At 39.9% G+C, this 18,594-nt stretch overlaps 3 protein-coding genes across 4 annotated transcripts; 2 read left to right on the top strand and 1 right to left on the bottom strand.

The window, feature by feature from the left end:
• Positions 1 to 63: 63 nt before the first annotated feature.
• Positions 64 to 4,113, top strand: LOC306699879 (gamma-aminobutyric acid receptor-associated protein-like 1). Its single transcript, XM_079164662.1, has 5 exons — positions 64 to 257; positions 2,013 to 2,102; positions 2,335 to 2,413; positions 2,939 to 3,057; positions 3,634 to 4,113. Exons 2-5 carry the CDS (start codon positions 2,013 to 2,015, stop codon positions 3,697 to 3,699), a joined length of 354 nt encoding a protein of 117 aa, XP_079020788.1. The 5' UTR covers positions 64 to 257; the 3' UTR covers positions 3,700 to 4,113.
• A 268-nt stretch (positions 4,114 to 4,381) lies between these two features.
• Positions 4,382 to 10,459, top strand: LOC306699877 (type-2 ice-structuring protein). Of its 2 annotated transcripts, XM_079164659.1 has the most exons (7): positions 4,382 to 4,679; positions 4,904 to 5,002; positions 7,879 to 7,983; positions 8,228 to 8,347; positions 8,821 to 8,972; positions 9,079 to 9,176; positions 9,929 to 10,459. In XM_079164659.1, exons 1-7 carry the CDS (start codon positions 4,592 to 4,594, stop codon positions 10,050 to 10,052), a joined length of 786 nt encoding a protein of 261 aa, XP_079020785.1. In that variant the 5' UTR covers positions 4,382 to 4,591; the 3' UTR covers positions 10,053 to 10,459. The 2 variants fall into 2 exon arrangements, with proteins under 2 accessions (XP_079020785.1, XP_079020786.1); XM_079164660.1 differs by lacking the exons at positions 4,382 to 4,679; positions 4,904 to 5,002 and adding an exon at positions 7,626 to 7,800.
• On the bottom strand, positions 10,456 to 16,770 carry trpv6 (transient receptor potential cation channel, subfamily V, member 6; the record flags this gene model as incomplete). The annotated part of the gene is made up of 16 exons (XM_079164652.1): positions 10,456 to 10,954; positions 11,822 to 11,928; positions 12,041 to 12,309; positions 12,425 to 12,491; positions 12,688 to 12,853; positions 12,939 to 13,015; positions 13,111 to 13,197; positions 13,813 to 13,948; positions 14,042 to 14,121; positions 14,200 to 14,346; positions 14,486 to 14,661; positions 14,798 to 14,896; positions 15,062 to 15,202; positions 16,203 to 16,325; positions 16,408 to 16,505; positions 16,640 to 16,770. The coding sequence occupies 16 exons, from the start codon at positions 16,768 to 16,770 to the stop codon at positions 10,705 to 10,707; spliced, it is 2,154 nt and encodes a 717-aa protein (XP_079020778.1). The 3' UTR covers positions 10,456 to 10,704.
• Between the last annotated feature and the right edge of the window lie 1,824 nt (positions 16,771 to 18,594).

Below are 18,594 nucleotides of genomic sequence, written 5' to 3'. Positions count from 1 at the left end.
TAAAAAGCTCCGCTGTCAAAAACGTGCTCGTCGCTGATTGGCCAGAGTTGTAGTGGGCGGGCGTTGCAGTATTTGTTGTTTTCGTTCTGCAGAGCCAGTTGATCAGTCGACATCTTTGAAATCGACCGTATTCCCGTATATTTTCAAGCTAATTTGGACCCAAGGCATTATTTTGAGAAACCTGACTCAAGGGACCAGTGGAGTAAATCTGGATTTTGTCGTGTTTTGAGTGAAACTTGTCTTTGTCCTTCTCAAAGGTATGTAAACAAGTGACGTCTTGTCGGTCGATCCTACAGCTGCTGCTGTTAGCATTACCGTTGACAGCTTGCAACGTAAACAACAGACTTCGGGTACAGTAAGCAAAAACACGCCAGCCCTTTACATACACGGTATGGACCTAGAGACGTTAGCAGTAAGTACATTATTAGTTTGGTCGTTTTCTTTAAACCAGTTTTAAAATAAACGCAAGTTCACTCAGCTGATCTTGACGCTGTTGTGAAAGGTGACGTGGCCTCGTATGTCACGATAACCCAAAACAGAGTGAACCGTAAACACGTGTCATCGAGACCACAACGATCTGTACTTAAATGAAAGAAGAAGAAGAAGAAGTGGGACGAGTTATGCTGTAATAGTGGCTGACCACGAGGGGACATGCTTAAATCACGCTCTATACATTTTATATCAATATTTCTACACATACTGCATATTTTCTGGAAATGTATTTATTTATTTAGCACAATTCAAACAATACAATTTAAAATAAACAAAGATAACAGAGATAAATGAATATCACTGTTAAATCCAATTTAATGTACATTTATTGACAATAATAATCAGATAAAACTGTTTTGTAGTCTGTTTTGGGCCAATCCAGTAAAAAAATGCCAAAGGTAATGTCTTCAATTTTGTTCTTGATACAGAAAATGACAAGAAGCAGAAAATACTCTCATTAGAGAAGCTGGAATCAGACAATGTTTGGTTTTATCCACTATTTTAGCCATACATTGACTGAACTGATTTAATCTATTAAATATTAAATTAAATCCGGTTTATTTTTTAATACTGATCGATTAATTGACGCGTCGTTTGAAAAATCAAGGTATTTCATTGATGCAAAAATCCTGTCAAGAAAAAAGTGAACAAGCTTTCCTTATACAGAATGAGCAAAGGTGGGGGCCGATGGCCAATGTTACAGACATTTTGGTCTCCGACTGATAGGAACAATGAAAAACAAGCCTGAAGGCCTTGGCGGTGGAACATTCTCATACAACACAGTTAGTTATCTTTGTGAACAGGCAAGGGATAACTCTTCTTCTGCACAACAGAGACACGGTGAAGTTCAACAAAGTTCAGAACAAAATTACTTCTGCATGAATACAATATACTGAGTAGAAATATATATACCATGTAAAAAATTACCATTACACTGAAGCTCAGTTAATTGGTTGAATTAATCAACAACAAAATAATGAATCCTTTAAAACATCTAAACATTAGTTAAAAAGGGATAGTTACCTTGGTGTAAATAATCCGAAATCTCTTACAGTGACACATGTATATTATATATACCACCCACATCTAATCTCTATAAACAGATATCTGTATATAAAAGCAGATATACAATCTGTCTCATAACTCCGTTCTTGCATCTCATGTTGCTAATCCGACTGTAAACAATGACCGGTGCTCGGAGGAGGAAGTCTTGGCCTGGATATCTGTTACCCGGATATCCACTGGTTACACTGGAACCCTTGAAATATTAGCCATTCCCCCCCAGAGCCAGACCGATATCCCTAATATGGCCAACATAAAACACTTGTGACAGTGGCATACATCTCATCTTGCAATAAACAGAGCTGTGCTCTTCAGGCGATCACTATCACTTGTTGACTCAGTGCACTGGTTGGTAAAGTCAGTCGGTTCTCTTTCTCCTTTGTCTGCTTGGTAAATACTTCTTTTGTTCGGGGACTTCATGTTTTCTTGTGTTGCTTGTTTCCTTGTATTGTTTTCAGATGGGCAGTCAGTACCAGCGCTCAGTGCCACTAGAGGTGAGGAGAGCAGAAGGAGAGAGAGTTCGGGCCAAACATCCTGACAAGATACCGGTCAGTATGACATCGGTTCTGATAACTGGATGCATTTCAACTGAGTGACCTTCAATCGAAACTTGGGTTAGGAAGTTATGTATGATAATAGAAAAGTAATCAAGACTTTCTTTTAAAAGCCAGTTCCACAAATAATAGACTCAATATTAATTTGTTGTGGTTTAGATTTTGGCACATGAACACACTCTTTTCTCTTGTCAGTGACGACTGAATGTTCTTTCTTTTCAACCAGATCATTGTGGAGCGGTCCACGAGGTCACGAGCTCCTGAACTGGACAAGAAGAAATACCTCGTGCCCTCAGATTTAACAGGTGAAACACATAAACCCATTCAAAAGCTTCTCATCACCCAAGCTAGGCACCTGTGACTTGGACGAGACCGATTTCAAGTTTGAACGGCCAGCGAAACTTTGTGCTGATCAGTCAGTCGCTGTCAGCGATGCACCTGCCTCCCTCTTCTCTTGCTCTGATCTCGAGCGATTTTTACAGCAGACATTTTGACACATCACAGCAGGAAAAGCATGGGTTTATGATGGCTGATTCCACTTGGTGTAATGGTGGTATTGTACGTGCTAGTTCACTGTCATTAATGGAACTGAGCCATAATTAATGTTATTAATTCCACCTTATTTCAGTGCAAATTGTTGTTCATAGCTTTTTTTTTTTGTCTTTCTGATTGAATCTGATTATAGTTCTTAAAAGTACAGTTGTATTGTGTTCTGTCTGAAGACTGACCAGTGACTCGGTCGTATCCCACACTTGCTTGTTTTCTTTCAATGCATCTAAAATGACCCATGCTGACAATCTCGCTCTCTTTCTTTCCTTCCTTATTTTTAGTGGGCCAGTTGTGCTTCCTGATCCGTCAGCGCGTGTCTTTGAGACCGGAGGAGGCACTCTTCTTCTTCGTCAACAACTCCCTTCCCCCATCCAGTTCCCCTCTCTCAGCTGTATATGAGGTAACTGCACCCGTCCAGACACATGTTCACACGAAGCTCCACCCACACCTCACCAGTACAAACATATTTAGCTATTTGAGTTTGCCTGCTCACAGCTGCAGGAATGCAAAGTTTCAGGTTACACTCGAATAAAATTTCATCTTTCCCCTCTTTACACACCAAAGACATCTTCGATGCCAGACAGATCTGCTTAGGCAGCGGTGTTGCTTCGCTTTTCTTGATCTCACGTATAGTCTGCCAGTAACCCCGTGCACATAAAAAAAAAAAAAAAAAAAGAGTTCAGACCTAATTATTGACACATTCTGAAAATGAAACAAGACGTTTGTTCCTATTTTGTTGTTAAAGGCTAAGAAGATCAAGATTTTGGAAAGGAATTTTCTAGAAAAATAAATTGTATTCCAGAGTAATCAAATGAAACCGACGGATAAATGCATTTATCATGTACAAATAGTAACTTTGTTAAGCTAATAGAGCAGTTTTATGTAGTCAGTGTGTTTGGGTCAGCCGATGAGCACACTCTCACGTACACTTGTTGTGTTGAATTATTCATTTGTCTCTTGCTTTGTTGTGTTCCAGGAGCACCATGACGAGGACCTGTTTCTCTACATGACCTACAGTAATGAGAGCGTGTACGGTGCCTGAGGGAGGACAAAAGACTGGAGAAAGAGAATGAGAGGAGACAAAGTGAGACTGTCTGAGGAATAAAGAGTTAAGGCTGTTTGTATTGCATTACTCTGCTATTATTCTCTATATTAGTTTTGATAAGCAACTACAGTACATGGTGGAAGAAAGGCTTTGCACACGGCAGAGGGGTCACTGGGAAGGGTTACCTTCGTCAGTATTTCGGAATGAGCGTAATGCATTGAAGTACATTTCAAGTTATGTTAATTGCTTACTTGGTGAAAGAAGAAAGAGGAAGGATGAAAAAAAAGTTATTGAAATTATGTTGAGAGCGCTCGAAATCTTTCTCAGTCATCTGTATTTAATGCAAATAGTTTTCTTTTTTTTTGTAAATTAATATCAAACTTTTGTGGGAAATAAAGATGAAAATGCTAATTTTGTTTTTGTGTCTCCATCTGTCTCACTGGAGGTTTTAGACATCAATAGAAGTAGACACATTTAAATTATAGCCTTTTCTTTCAAAGTTTATATTGCACTTTTAGAGTACAGTTGCGCCTTTTTAAATCATATCACACAATAAAATGCTTAAAAAGCACATTGAGATACACACAAACGCCTTCCCGCAGAGCCACTTGCATACTTAACATGTGGTTTAGAGGAAGCAGAGAGACAGAGGAGAAATCTTCATGGGGAAGTGTTCTGTCTTTACCGATTACATGAGTCATACTCGCTGGACACTTATAGGTCTGGGAGAATTTGTGGGTTTTATTTTTTCAAACAAAACAATATTGAGACATTTCATCTGCATTCAACTGCATGACAACCGGTTACATAACTACATTGTCAGTTGAATAGCCGGGTCTGAAAGACTTTCCCGGCAAATCGAAAGTTAGAGAAATAGAAGAGAGGAGCTATGGAGATGCAGGACATCGCTAAAGAGAAGGAAAGAAGCAAAGAAGATGAAGGAGCAAGTGAACCGATGCTGGAGGTCAAAATTGAAGGTTTGAATTAAACTTATTTTATATCGATAAATATATCTGTATATCTATATATAAACTTAAAGTTATGCATGCACCTTATTAGTGTTGTCTCACAAAAATGTTTTATTTTACATATTTTGAAAAGGTAGAATGAAACAAGCATAAACATTTTTTTTTTTTTAATTTAAGAGCTAATTCCAGATTTCTGTTAAAATATGTCTGTCTATGTTTTTGTCTCACTTTAGAGGAAGCTGAAACAGACCACTACTCTAAACTACAAAGTCCATCTGAGGACATCTATTCGGAAGCTGTACATGGGGGCACTCCATTTAAAACAAGACCAGGTACACTTTTATAGCAAAAAAAATAAATAAAAAATCAGGTTGTTTATTTAATGTACAGCGGAAACGCCCCAAAACAGCATATTTCAGCATGCATTCAAGCAGGCCTGCCTGTCTTCATGAAAAAATAAAAGGTCTTCATGGGTCTTCCATAACACATTGTTATGTGCACAGCTTCATCAAATAATTCACTCATATTTTAATTTAAATTTAAAGTAAAAAAACAAGGCTGTTTTATCAACTTCCCTACATTGCCGAGTATTTCAGGAAGTGTTTTCATCATCCGTGTTACTGTACGGTCTAACTTCAGTTTATAAGAATGACTTGAGTGTTTCTTAGAAATAACATTCAAATAATAAGAAAAGAAGAAAGCAGAAACAAAGGTCTGATAGTTTTAAACAACATCAGCAATTCTTCAAAAAAGTGTTACGACTAAACTATAATCAACCACAAACATTACAGTGAGAATGTCTGCTGTGGTTTGATTGTTATGGCTTTAGAGACTACCGGCTGCAGAGCTACGACATTGTTTAGTTCAACAGCTTTTCTTTCCCTGTTAGGAAGCCAATCAACTTAAAAAGCCGTAACAATATGTAAAAAGAAAAATGTGTATTTTTACTCCATCTTTCATGAATACCATCTCCAAAAGGCTTAGTTTGAATTATTTTCAGAAAAACTATAAAATCCTCACAACTTCATTTTTTCACAATTTTATAAAAAGGATATTTGTTAGTACTGTATATTTGCAAAACAGCATTACAACAAAGCTAAAATATAGCTGAAGTTGCTGCAATTAATGATTCTTTTTATTATCGATTAATCTGCTGATTCTTTTTTTTCAATCAATGAATTAATTGCGAGTTCAATTTGCGAGAGAATTTCTGCTCAAAGGTTACTCAAATGATTTATTATTAAATTGGTTGGCTGATCTGTTTTTGAAATCTATTTATTCATTTCAAGTATAATTTGCCTAAGATTTATTCTTTATTCTTGTAAGTGTTCTACTTATAAATGTGATGGTTAACGGTAGTTCAAAGATTTTAATGTGGACATTCACATTAATACCCAGACTAATACAATTAGTTTTTTATGCATTAAAAGTTGTTTACATCCTTAATTTTGGTGAGCATGGGAAAAAAAATATCTTTCAACAAAATAGTTATTCATCTCGAGAGCAAGCTCTTAATTATATATGTGAGTAATATAACAACACATGTTGTTGTGATGCAACACCAATAAAAATAAAAAGACAGCAACAGCAAAATAGCTCAACAGTGTGTACCGTTGAACAAAACGCCTCTAATTCTGCTAGTTATTAACATGCTATAAATAAGTAAATGAAGTGCACTAAAGCTACTGCACTATAATTTACTCTCTTTTCTTTGACTCGGTAGAATTATATTTTCGCCCTTTTGTATACAAGGAAAATATTGTATTTGTATTAATATTTTTGAGGTTCAAGAGGCAGCAAGAATCTCTGAGGTGTCTTGAGGGCTGGTTTGACACAAAATCCTGCACTTTAATTACATTTTTAAAGTTTCCGTATCAATGGTGACTGTGTGTTCTCTCTGTGAACTGTGTCCGACATACACTCGTCTGAAATGACCTCAAAAACACATCCTATCTGTTGTTTTGGAGAACAGTGTCTCCGGGTACTATCTGTCTGTGACTCTCTCACACACTCGTTTTCTTCAACTGCTAAAAACAGAATTTCTAAAACTAGGGCCCTCTTTGTCGGAAACTCTAGACACAAAGACCAAAACGCTAAATATCCTACATCTTTTGCAAAAGCAAACACTTAATTAAAAGCCAAATGAACTCTTCTAAAAAGGGGTATTTTTGTATCACAATTTAACACACAAACACCAACTAAATAGCTCTTTCCACATGTCAACAGCCCTTTGATGTGCTAAGTTTAAAACAACTTTGGTATTTCTATATTTACATTGCTGTGAATACTATGATCAAGAGGGAAACATTTTTCTCAATACTCTTATCAGTGTCGGACACAATTACTTTAATTGAAGATAACATGAACATACTGTAAGCAAAATACAGTTTGTTACAATTACTTTCTCTAACGCTCTAGAATAGGCCTCCGTTGTGCACACCAAAGAGCAAACTTGAATCCTATTAAGACTTCTCAAGCTCTGATTTATAAGTGATTAAATTGGTTATAGGTATTTTCACAGGTGCATTCTGGGTATAGGTGATTGATAATTGAGTGTGGTATTTCAATGGCAGTGTTTAGCAACAACACACACAAGCTTTACATTTTGAATGATGTGTCTAATGCAGATTACCGTGTGTAGTTATTTGCAAAAAGTGTTTTTTTGAATTTCTAAAGACAATGTGCTTCTGGTTCATTGAAATGGTCAATAGAGACACGAGTTAGTGTTTTCAATAGCTGCGCCACAAGTACCGTTTTTTGTGTCGTGGCAATTGTAAAAAGAACTGTAAAGGGAGAGACAAAGAGAGAAACAGTAAAAGTTTTGGAAATTGAGGGACAAGCCGTGCTCTGTGCTCCGTGAATAATTTGGGAATCAGTGAATGTCATGCTGCTATGGCAACGAGACAAGGGAGGAGGGGGTGGCTGTGTCTTAAAACTGCACTCAGACGTGAGTCAGCAGGAAGAGGCAACCGGAGCAGGACGGAGTAAACAAGCCTCATCTCAAATACCGGGACACTTTTCTTCATGTACATCAAATTTTGTCGCAGTTATGGCGAGGATAAAAAAGATGAAGTCAGGGAGAACTTGTCACCTGAGTCCAAGTTATCTGTTGAACTGGACGGGGGGAAAGGTAGGCCAGAGCCTTGATGGTGGTTTATGTTTGTGCTTATTATGAAATATCTATGAAATGATGTTTTCCCCCTTTAAGGCAAACAGACTGAGGGAAACACACGTGTGTACCGTGTTGCGTGTTTCTTCCTCACCGTAATCTGCCTCGTCCTGCTGCTGGTCGTCATTATCCTCAGCATGAAACGTGAGTATCTGCGGCCATGGATCATGTCAGCGCTGTAAAAACAACACCAAAGCAGATTGTTAGTGGACTGTAGGTTTCACTGGCAGTGCAGAAATGATATTTAAAAAATGCCAGGATCACTTTTGTTCTATTTTTGCTCATAACAGAGAACAATTCGAGATATTAAGTGTCTGATTACACTGCTGCTGCCTGTGGGCATCATTGTTTTCCCTCACAACTCCTCCCACCGTGCTCTGCTTTCTAGCCCAAACTGGCTCCACCGAGTGCCCAGAGAGAGCGGAAAGTACAGCAGTGGAGAAGGGAGGTGCTCCAAGCTGCAGCTATGAGGAGTGCCTGGATCTATTCCCCAGCACTATACCCCAACGTGAGTGCGATGTCCTTAGTAGAAAACCTTGCACAAGCCAAAAAAGCATCTAAATCGAAAGAAAAACAAATGATTCTTTCTCGATCACCATGTGTCTGGTAACGGTTCTGCTTTCATAGTCGCCCAAATTGTTTTTTAAGGCGTCAGAGGAAGTTCATGTGCTTGTTTTTAGAGAAGTGAGAAGAGTTTAATTAAATTCAAAGGGTCTGTTGACTTTAATTAGCTTTATTGTTTCCTGACAAAAATCATTTGAGAATGCTATGTGATGACACAAGAACACATACGCACATTCAAAAGTACATGTATGCACAAAATATGGGCAGACATGAAAAAAAGAAACCCAGAAGGAATAACAAAGCTAATCGGAGAAGGAGGACAGGTCTGCTTCATTATTTGTGCAATGTAGTCCACATTAGTGAACTTTTGTTTTCCTTGCTGGAGAATGTTCTGCACTGATCCCTCTCTCCTGCCAGATCGGGATTGTCGGCAGTGCGCTGACGGGTGGCTGACTTTTGGCCGGTCGTGTTTTTACCTGTCCACCTTCAGGCTGAGCTGGGACGAGAGCCAGAGGAACTGCACCGCCAGAGGAGGAGCTCTGGCTGTTGTTACCAGCCGGAGAGTTCAGGTGGAGCTTATATCACCTCCTTCGCTGACCATGAAGTGTAACCAAGCAGTTCTTTAAAAATGGTGATCATTTTTGGTAAATGTAAAAATGGTGCTCTCTCTTCTAGAATTTTCTGACTGAGAAAGGTAAAATGATATACTGGATCGGGCTGAGACAGAAAGGAGCCACATGGACCTGGGTCGACAACACTGTGGTGCAAGAGAGGTGATGAATGATTGATACATTTATTTCTGTAATTGCTCTTTATGTATTTGACAAATATACTCAGTGGCCAATTAATTAGGTACACCTGTATAATCACAATACACCAGCTCTGCTGTAAATTATACTTCTACAAAGATTATAATGTTCCTTTTGTTTGATTTTAATGTTTATTACAGTATTGGGGTCATAGTTTAAGGTGGTGCAATAAGCCACTCTCTACTATAATACTATAGGGTGCCGAACATTAGAAACACCTCCGACCATCACTAACTATGATCTCAGTGCTCAAATATACAATTCAATTTACACATTTCCGACAATGTCACCAACAAGAACGGAACATCACGAGCTTCATAAAGACAGATGCAATAGCAGGACTCTCAAATTAAATTAAAGCAAAAATGCTTACAGAGAGTCCAAAAATCAGGCAGATTAGATGTAAACATGTAGCAACGAAGACAAAGAACAAAACAACTGGGCTGTTAGTAATTGACTGATTGGGGAAGTGAGAACAGGTGAGTGCAGGGCTAACGAGGGACAGGTGAAACGGATCAAAACTGGGGGGAAAACACACAAAGGCAGGAAGTGAACTGCAACGAGAGGTTAACAAAATAAAAACACGAATGACGTGAAACAAACAAAACAGAACCTGAGAGCAGAGTGGGACATGGCGCCGCTTCACTAACAACAGATAAGCACAATATCCCGCGATTACTGTGTGATAGTCAATATTCTTTTCTATTGTTTTGCAGTTACTGGGCAAACGTTCCACCAGGCGGGGAATGTGGGATCCTCAGCAATGCAAAATCACCTGAGAACTGGATCAAAGCTTCCTGCAATGCCGTCTCCTACTTCATCTGTCAGCTGCAGTTCTGACAGCATATGTCTCGCTTTTTTAAAACAGAGTAATGAGCAAAACCAATCCTCTGTCGACAAGCATCAACTCCTCCATAAGATTTCAAATCATATCTCTTTCCACTTTAATCAGGAATATCCAGCAAAGAAAGATGATGAAGCTTTTTAGATGATAGTTTTATATTCAACGCTTGAAGAGCTTTTATATCTGATTGTATTATAATATATATCATACTTTGGTTTAGAATTGTGTTGCCTAATTTGTATTCTAACATGTCAGTTATGCTTGTAAGCACTAATCACTCAGGCTATGTCTTATCCACTGTATGATTCTATTAACTGCTGTCTGACTTTTCCACAAATGAGAGGGCCAGTAAGTTTGTTTCAACAAAGTTTTATTCTCATATAAAAACGTTCATGCAGCTACACAATAAGTTGAATGTCTATGTTTCACTTTATTTTAGCTGAGCATATATTACTGCTACACATGTTTTATATTGCTATAAAAATAACACACTCTTCTTTCGCATAATACTGCAGGAACAATTGCACAGTTGAATATATAGGCAGATTGAGTCAGTTGACTCTTCGACTTGCAAGTTTGTTCATCGACACCTTACGTGTACGTCATATGTTCAGGCCTCGGAGACTGCTCTTCAGGCAGAATCGCTTCCTAAACGTATTTAATGTCCTGTTCCTCCTCCGGCTCTTCCTGCTCCATCTCCAGTCCCAAAGCGCTGTGGCGAACCATTTGCCACCCTCCCAGAGACCTCCTGTTGTTTTTGGGTCTGAGCCTGGGGGTTCCTGAGATGGACCCCTTTGTTGCGTCCGTCTTCTCCAATCCCTCCTTTTCCTCGTCTTTGGAGAAAGCCTTGACGTAACGCCGCATCTTTTGCAACATTGGGTCATTTCTGTCCTCGACCCTGCAAAGAGTGAAAAAATCGTTACAGTTGCTTCAAGAGAAATACTCTCACTACTTAATCGATCATGATGATGTTTTAAAGGGAGCTTCTGTTATTTAGTTTTACACTCCGGAAGTTGGAGACAAGTCCAACAGTAGAAGCAAAGATATCCTGACTTTTTGTCCCCGTATGCCTCAAGAGACACCCACATTTTCCATAATGCAGCTCATTAGCGTCTTCTGTTGGACTTTCCTCCGTTGCTTCGTAAAAACTCACATCTTTCAAACTCCATGCAGACCTTCAGACTTGAAAAAACTCCACAGAAGACATAAAACTGTGTTCACGGGCTGATTAATACTCCCTGAGTATTAAACTAATATGTAAAATCGGTGGAGTGCCCCTTTAATATGCCTTTTGATAAACCAGACAATGCAGCATGTGTAAAGCTGTAGTGGTCCTTATGTAGGTGCAGGAGGCGGGATAATAATAGATCTGTGAGAGTGAGAGTTGTGTTGCTTACTCACAGCACAACAGGACTTGTGGCTGCATTACACATTACTACTTAGATTGTGGTCAGTGGACAATCTTCTTTCTGTATGATTATTTTGAGCAAAAATAGCAAGCCTAAAAAAAGTCTGAGGTGATAATGTTTATTCAAGGAAAATTTACATTAATTATTTCCAGTTTTGCTATTTAAGGTAAGGGTGTTTTTGGTGAGTTTAAAGGCTCTGAAAACCTTTTATTTTTCAGCTTTCTTATGATGACCGAGGGGGTCCCACATGGACACACTATTTTATACCAAAGTTTCAGTTTCAGAAATCAGTTTTGATCAGGAAACACATTTTCAGCGGCTTTAAAGCTTTTACTTCTGTTTCTGTTCCGTCTCACCTGAGATACCAGCGCTCCCTCAGACCGTAGCTGATCCCACACACCCCGAGCCGAGGCCACAAGCAGCGGGGAAGCTTTCTCTCCAGCATCAAAGTCGTGGCTACCACCTGTACGACATCATTACAGCTTTTAACCACGACACACTAATTCATGAAGGTATGTTTCTATGCATTTATGTTCGTGTCCTTAGATACAAGTCCATATCTGTGTGTGTATTACCTGAGTCCTCCAGAGCTCGTCTCTCTCCTGGGCCACCCTCCAGTGTGTGTCACTCATCATAGCTATCAGAAGATTGAGCAGGAGGATGTAGGAGACCACAGAGAAGGTGCAGTGCAGCACATGGACGATCGGGGGAGTAGCGATGGTGTGGTCCACAGGCAGGTCTATGAGGCCCACGCTGAGCTCAAACTGGGAGAAGAGGGTGATGGGGAAGGAGCGATATGAAGGAATGGAGTCAGGCTCCTGGGTCATATACACCATCCACAGGGCTGAGAAAAAGTGTGTGAGGGAGTAGAAACGTTATCTCATTTCAAGAACTTCCTATATTTCAGGCTTTGTAAGGGTTAAATACTTGTTTGTACATGTAACCCAAAATATACTCACAGGTGGAAAAACCAATGAGCACAATGAAACTCAGCCACATGAACTTTGTCAGGTCTCCAAATATGATCTAGGGGGAAATGAGACACATGGTAGGTCACACAAATAGGTGAACCTCAAAAACCAAAACAACAACTGAATACATCTGCTTCAAAAACACTTTGGTACAGGTGTGTGTGCCTGTGTGTGTGTGTGTGTGGGACAAACAGCTATTTCTCCATGACTCATAAGCTCTTACAGCATGCACCACTGTGTCTGAGTCCTACCTTTTGTATCATGATGACATAAGGGCCGAGCATTTCAAAACCTCGGGCGAAGAACATGACGTTGCTCCAGCCAAGAACTAAACACACTGCCATCACCACAGCCTCCCCCTGCACCTCGCAGGCTCTGAACACACACAGCAGCACCACCAGGCACGCGTAGCTGATACTGGGTCAAAACAACAACAGACAGGTTAGAGGGTCTTTCAGAACAGTGCGCTTTATTACACTGCTAAGACGTGTTTTCTACTCACAGGATAACATGGAAGGGGCCTCCCAGTGCTGTTTGGCCAAAATAACGCTTTGCCCCGACTCTCAGTATATCAGGGATCTGTTGGAACAGGGAGTACAGGAGGATGTGTCAGTGCAATATATACATATGTATACAGTATATGTAAGAAGATGAAGCATGTTCCATAAATTCACCTCCAGCAACAGAATGATAAAGGCTCCCAGGATGCTGAGGATCTCACCCGCTAGCCGCAGGTTGTCCTCATGTGTCACATAACTCTCCTGAGGGAGGAAACAAAGATGTATTCATATTTTAAAAGGTATACCATTATTAGACTGTGTGTCACATGCAGGTGCACAGTTTGACATTTACACATGCACAGTATACATATGATAACATATAAGGTCCAACTATGAGCTAAAATAGGGTCTTTTTTGTAGTTTATCAGTTTTAGATTTACTTCATCTTTATCATTGGGACTGGATATTTATGCATAAACAGGGGTTCTGTGCCCCCCAAATAGTTTGAGGTGAGATGCCTCTTGGGGTCCAGTGATGGGCAAAGTATTCAGATATTTCACTTAAAGGTCTAGTAGTGTGTAGGAGAACTACGGCGGCCGACACCAAAATGTGAATGGCCCTTTGTAGAGCCAGTGTTTGGTTTGGCCGTTCTGAGCTACTGTAGCTCTTCGTATGTAGAAAAAAACAGCACACTCAAAAGTGACACAAACACACAGATTCTTATTGTCGGATGATTATACACAAAGAAAACATACTCAATAATATTACATTACATTTCTGGTCTAAATGCTACACTCTGTATCTTTAGTTAAAGTAGTGACACCACAGTATGAAAATACTACAAGTACAAAATATCACATGTATGTATCTACGCACCTTTAGGGTTTTCTGGACACGGATGGTTTTGTCCATCTCTGACTGTGTGTAGTTCTCCGGAGCGTCCTTCAGAGGGCGATATGCACAGCACAGTGTGAAGGTCCCGATGTACAGCAGATACAGTAACAGCAGCAGCCTAACGCAACAAAAGGAGAGAAAAACAACACGTGTAAAACCAGACTGGTAATGTGTACTGTTCAGATATTTGACTTCGGATACCAAACTGTACCTGAAGTAATGTTTTCCATACAAGTTCCACTTAAGACAAACCAGCTGCCTCACAGGGGTCACTTCCAGTATCCTTCTAGCCTGGAGAAAAAAACGAAATTTAATTTCTTCACACCACATCAACGATGTTATCTCTCACCGAAATACTTTGTATTGTACCTCTTTCTGGTGACTGCCCACGATGAGCTCCAGCACTGACATGTTGTCGGCCCATGAATCGATCTCCGTCAGGTCGTACAGGTTAGATGTCAGAGGGCCCAGACTCCACTGGACCACACGCCTTTTATTAACCAGGTGCTGAAAGGCCTGAGAATGACAGACGGAAGCTCAGCAGTGAGGACAGGATTAGTGAAATAATCTGCTCCACCTTTCATGTTGGGTTTTCACCCCTGTGACCCCCTTCCCCCCCCCCCCCCCACCCCCCCTCAGGCTTCATATCACTCACAACAACGTTTCCCTCTTTGGCAGCCAGTTTAAAGGGTGTAAGGCCTCGGTAGTTGGGCACCATGTCGAGTGGCACTGACTGGTCCAGCTCCACATCGCGTGCCATAATCAGGTCAATGGCCTGGCACGCAATCGTCTTGTTGGGCTGCAGAACCAAAATGTGAAGCACGGTGTTACCTAGATAGACAACAAGGGAATGCAGAAAGAGTGTCGACAAGAGACGAGAAGAGACAACAGAAGGCTATTAATAATCAAAACATCAGACGGTTGTAAAATAATCCTGGACTCTTCTCCAAGAGGAGGTATTTCATACCCCGGTAATCCTGGACCCTGGTGCTGGCCCCGCCGTCGATTACCATGGAGATAATGTCCTCATTCCCGGCACACACAGCAAAAGACAGGATGTGCTCACCTGTTGACCAAATGCACATTATGAAAAACGCCATCTTTTCTTTCTGTCACTAAGAATGAACACACATTTTTTATCTACATTCCACATTCTTAATGAGCATTTTGGGGTTCCTTGTCGCTACATCCACCACCATTACCTCTTTTTACTGTAAGCATGCTGACTCACCATAGTATATGAGTCCTCCTATCCTCTTCCTGAAGTAGAGACCGGTGACTCGAGGTGTAGCCACGTCACCCCCACGACTGATCAGATGATGAACCAGATTGATGTTCTGATTCACAACAGCGATGTGGAGAGGAGTAACACCTGAGACAGAGTAGGGAGAGCGTTGTACTTCAGTCTGCTGTAAATAAACTGTTCTCACATAAACTTGTGTGTCTTGTTTAGATGTTACAAGTGGTGGAAGAAGCATTTAGTCATTTACTTAAGTAAACTATAATATACTACAGTAACTAACGCTGTCAGATAAACATAAAAAGTACATTATTTTCTTTTGAAATGTAGTGTAATAGAAGTATAAAGTAGCTTAAAACAGCATTAAAGTACGAAACATTGTGAGTACAGTACTACAGTAAGTACTTAGTTACTTTTCATCACTGACTGTAACCCATCCTAACAACATGTAATCATGTTTCACTCTCTTAAAGTGAGTTTCAAGAGTTCACAATTGTAAATTGTTATTATATTGTTTATTGGTTCGATGCTTTTGTAAATAATTCACATTTTAGGTATTACAACTTTGACTCATATGAAGTGGGAAAGTGATATAACTAGAGTAAAAGTTGACTAACAGCTACTCTGTGTTAAGGTTTGTTTGTTGTGATGCTGTTACTCACATGAATTTTCTGTTATTTACACCAAAAACCTCACAAGTTTTGCTACTTAGTTGAATTACTGTCCTGTAATAAGTTATCATATCTGCCACCTTCAGAATTGTAATAAATGCCTCTTGTGAGATCGATTTTCTTTTAGGCAAACCTAAAGTTTACATATAAATAGTCCAATGTCAATTTTAACTGCAATTTCTTACGTCAAATGTTTCTTAATTTGAAAATATCCCTTTTTATTCTGAAAGAAATAAAATGCATAATGCATCCACATTTGAAGTGATGTAGTACAAAACACATGGAACAGTCTTCTTTTTGTTCATCTCTAATACCTCATCTGAGTCTGTCTATGAAATCCTTTTTTTATTTTCTTAGTTGCCGACCATAAAGCTGATAAGTTCACTCGTGTACACGTTGAATGAAATAGCATGCTGCGTGTTTGCGCTTGTTTCTGTGTCAGTGAGTTGATGTGTGTGAACCTTGGAAGAGCTCGGAAGTCATGGGCTCGTTGATGAGTTCAGGAGCTCCGTCCATCAGAGCCACAGCGGCGTCCAGGTTATCAGTCATCACGGCAACATGAAGCGCTGTCTCACCAAGAGCTCCTGCGTGACAGGACGACAGTTTGACACACTACAACTGACACAGCACTCCTCTGAAATAACAACAGTCACAGCTCCGTCTTACCTCTCTCAAAGATATTAGTGGATGCACAACTCAGCAGTTTCTTGATGCAACCAACACTGTTCTTTTTAGCCGCATAGAAGAGAGGAATGTCATTTATGCTGGAAAAAGACAGAAGAAAACATGTACAGTAATTAAACAACTTAGGCCGTACACCTCCATGTGATACATTTTGACATAATCGAATTTATTGTTGGAAACTGTTGGAAAATGGTATCTGTTGTAAGTTTTGTACTATTTGGTGTGTAGCAGAAACGTCTCATCCAACATCTCGTTCCATCCTTTCTTGTTTTGAAGGCGAAACCTCAGCTGGCTCCACCAATGGTTGAGCTCGCTCGGAGCAGATCTGGCCAGAGACGGAGACATTGACACCTGTTGTTCAACTGGAAAAGATAAATGAAACGTGAGGCGGGGACACAGGGAGAGTGAGAGAAGCAGTGAATAAAAAAAGAAAAAAATACCAATGAAAAAAAGTGCAGAATTCACTCGTTTGCAAAATAAAATACAACAAAAGAAAGTGTTTCAATCTCACCCTTAAACAATAAAAGTGCCACTCCTCAGCTTCTGATGATCCTCAATCATAACACTCTGTCAAAGTTAGGAACAACACCTGTGAAATGTCCCTGAAGAGAAGTGAAATCCCTGTGGCATCACCGTTATATATGACCCCAGCCATGAGGGAGGAGACACGTGGAGGGCTTGAGGATGAATGGGTGGAGAGGAAGGATGAGTGAACAGTGGACAGGTAAGACAGAGAGAGTGATGCGGCAATGAGCCGGTAGACTTTCACCGCAGGTCAGGAATCCCACAGGGAAAGTTGCGCTTTAAGATTCAACTCCTTTATCACGCTGATCTGAAATTATTGGCTGTATTCTGTCACCTTAAAAGTGAAGTGACAATGGTCCAGTCCCTAATCACAGTATATCTCTCGGTTACCACCAGGCCTGTCTGCATTCCACCAACTACCACCAAAACCTGCATGGCCACTATGAAAATTCTGCAACATCATGACAGTCAACACATTGCGGTCATTGTTTCTAGTGAACCGTTAAAGCAAACCTGTTTGGAAATTGCAAGCTTGTATGTCTGAATGCGGGTTTGTAAGTTAAACCTGATATTAAAGCATGATTGTCCAAGTTGCATTATTTGTGATGTTCTATTAGTGGCCAGAATTCTCCCGAGGAAACTGGGATTGTTTGGTGGCGTAAATCTGAACATGATGTATTATTTTCCAACATGTTGCATCTTGAGCAAACACAGACAACAAACTAGTTTCATTCATTATGATTTAACGTGTTGAGTGCCATTGATGTGTCAACGGGAATGATCACAAACACGGTAATTGCCACATTACAAAGACCATAATGATCATTTGGAGGTTGGAAACATCATGTCACTTTTCCTCTGAAGGCGGAAAACAAAGCTCATGTTGCACTGAATCTTGTTTGGTGAAATTATCGTTCTTTATTCCAGTGAGAGTTGATTTGGCAAAAAAGGCGAATCACAGATCCAATTTACATGTGAATTATTTGTAAACTGCTGAATCAGTCGACTTTTACAACATCTCTGGTTATCTGGGATGTAGTGTTGCCGCTGTTTTGCTGCACCATTTATAGGTCATGACTAGCAGGCTGGTCAGCCGCAGGTTAAACAGGGTTTAGGAAGACTCTATAGGAAACCCTGATAATGGTTGCCGACGTGGCCGTCATTTAGTATTGTGGAGATAATAGCTGTTTACCTGACGGAGAGCACCATCTTTAAGCAGTGTCATAAAGACCGGTGGTTTCCAGTCTGTTAATGTCTTTATAAAGAAACAATAACACCATAAAAACATGATTTTGTGGTTTTGTGTGTCTCCTGTTTCTGGACATACGTACTAGCAGTTCTTTCACAACACTTTGTTAATATGAGTCGGGACACCACAGCAAACAATTGTTACAGACATCTACTGTACATTCATGACAGTCGACAGATGCTCCTATTCAGAGTGACTTAACGCAATAGAGCTCAATAATCATTACTAAAACAAAAGTATCACACACCGTGGCTTCAACACAGAGTCATCATTTATATAATTTTAGCTCTTTCTCTAATACAAACTTTAACTAGACTTCTAAACGTTCAATACTCTCAATGTTTCTCAATTTCTCCTTTTGCTCATTTAAAGTGAGATTTAATCGGATTCTGTGA

Source organism: Pholis gunnellus (genome assembly GCF_910591455.1).
Source record: "Pholis gunnellus genome assembly, chromosome: 8".
NCBI lineage: Eukaryota > Metazoa > Chordata > Actinopteri > Perciformes > Pholidae > Pholis > Pholis gunnellus.
Note: the sequence above shows the minus strand (reverse complement) of the source record. Positions and strands in the feature narration are given on the sequence as shown.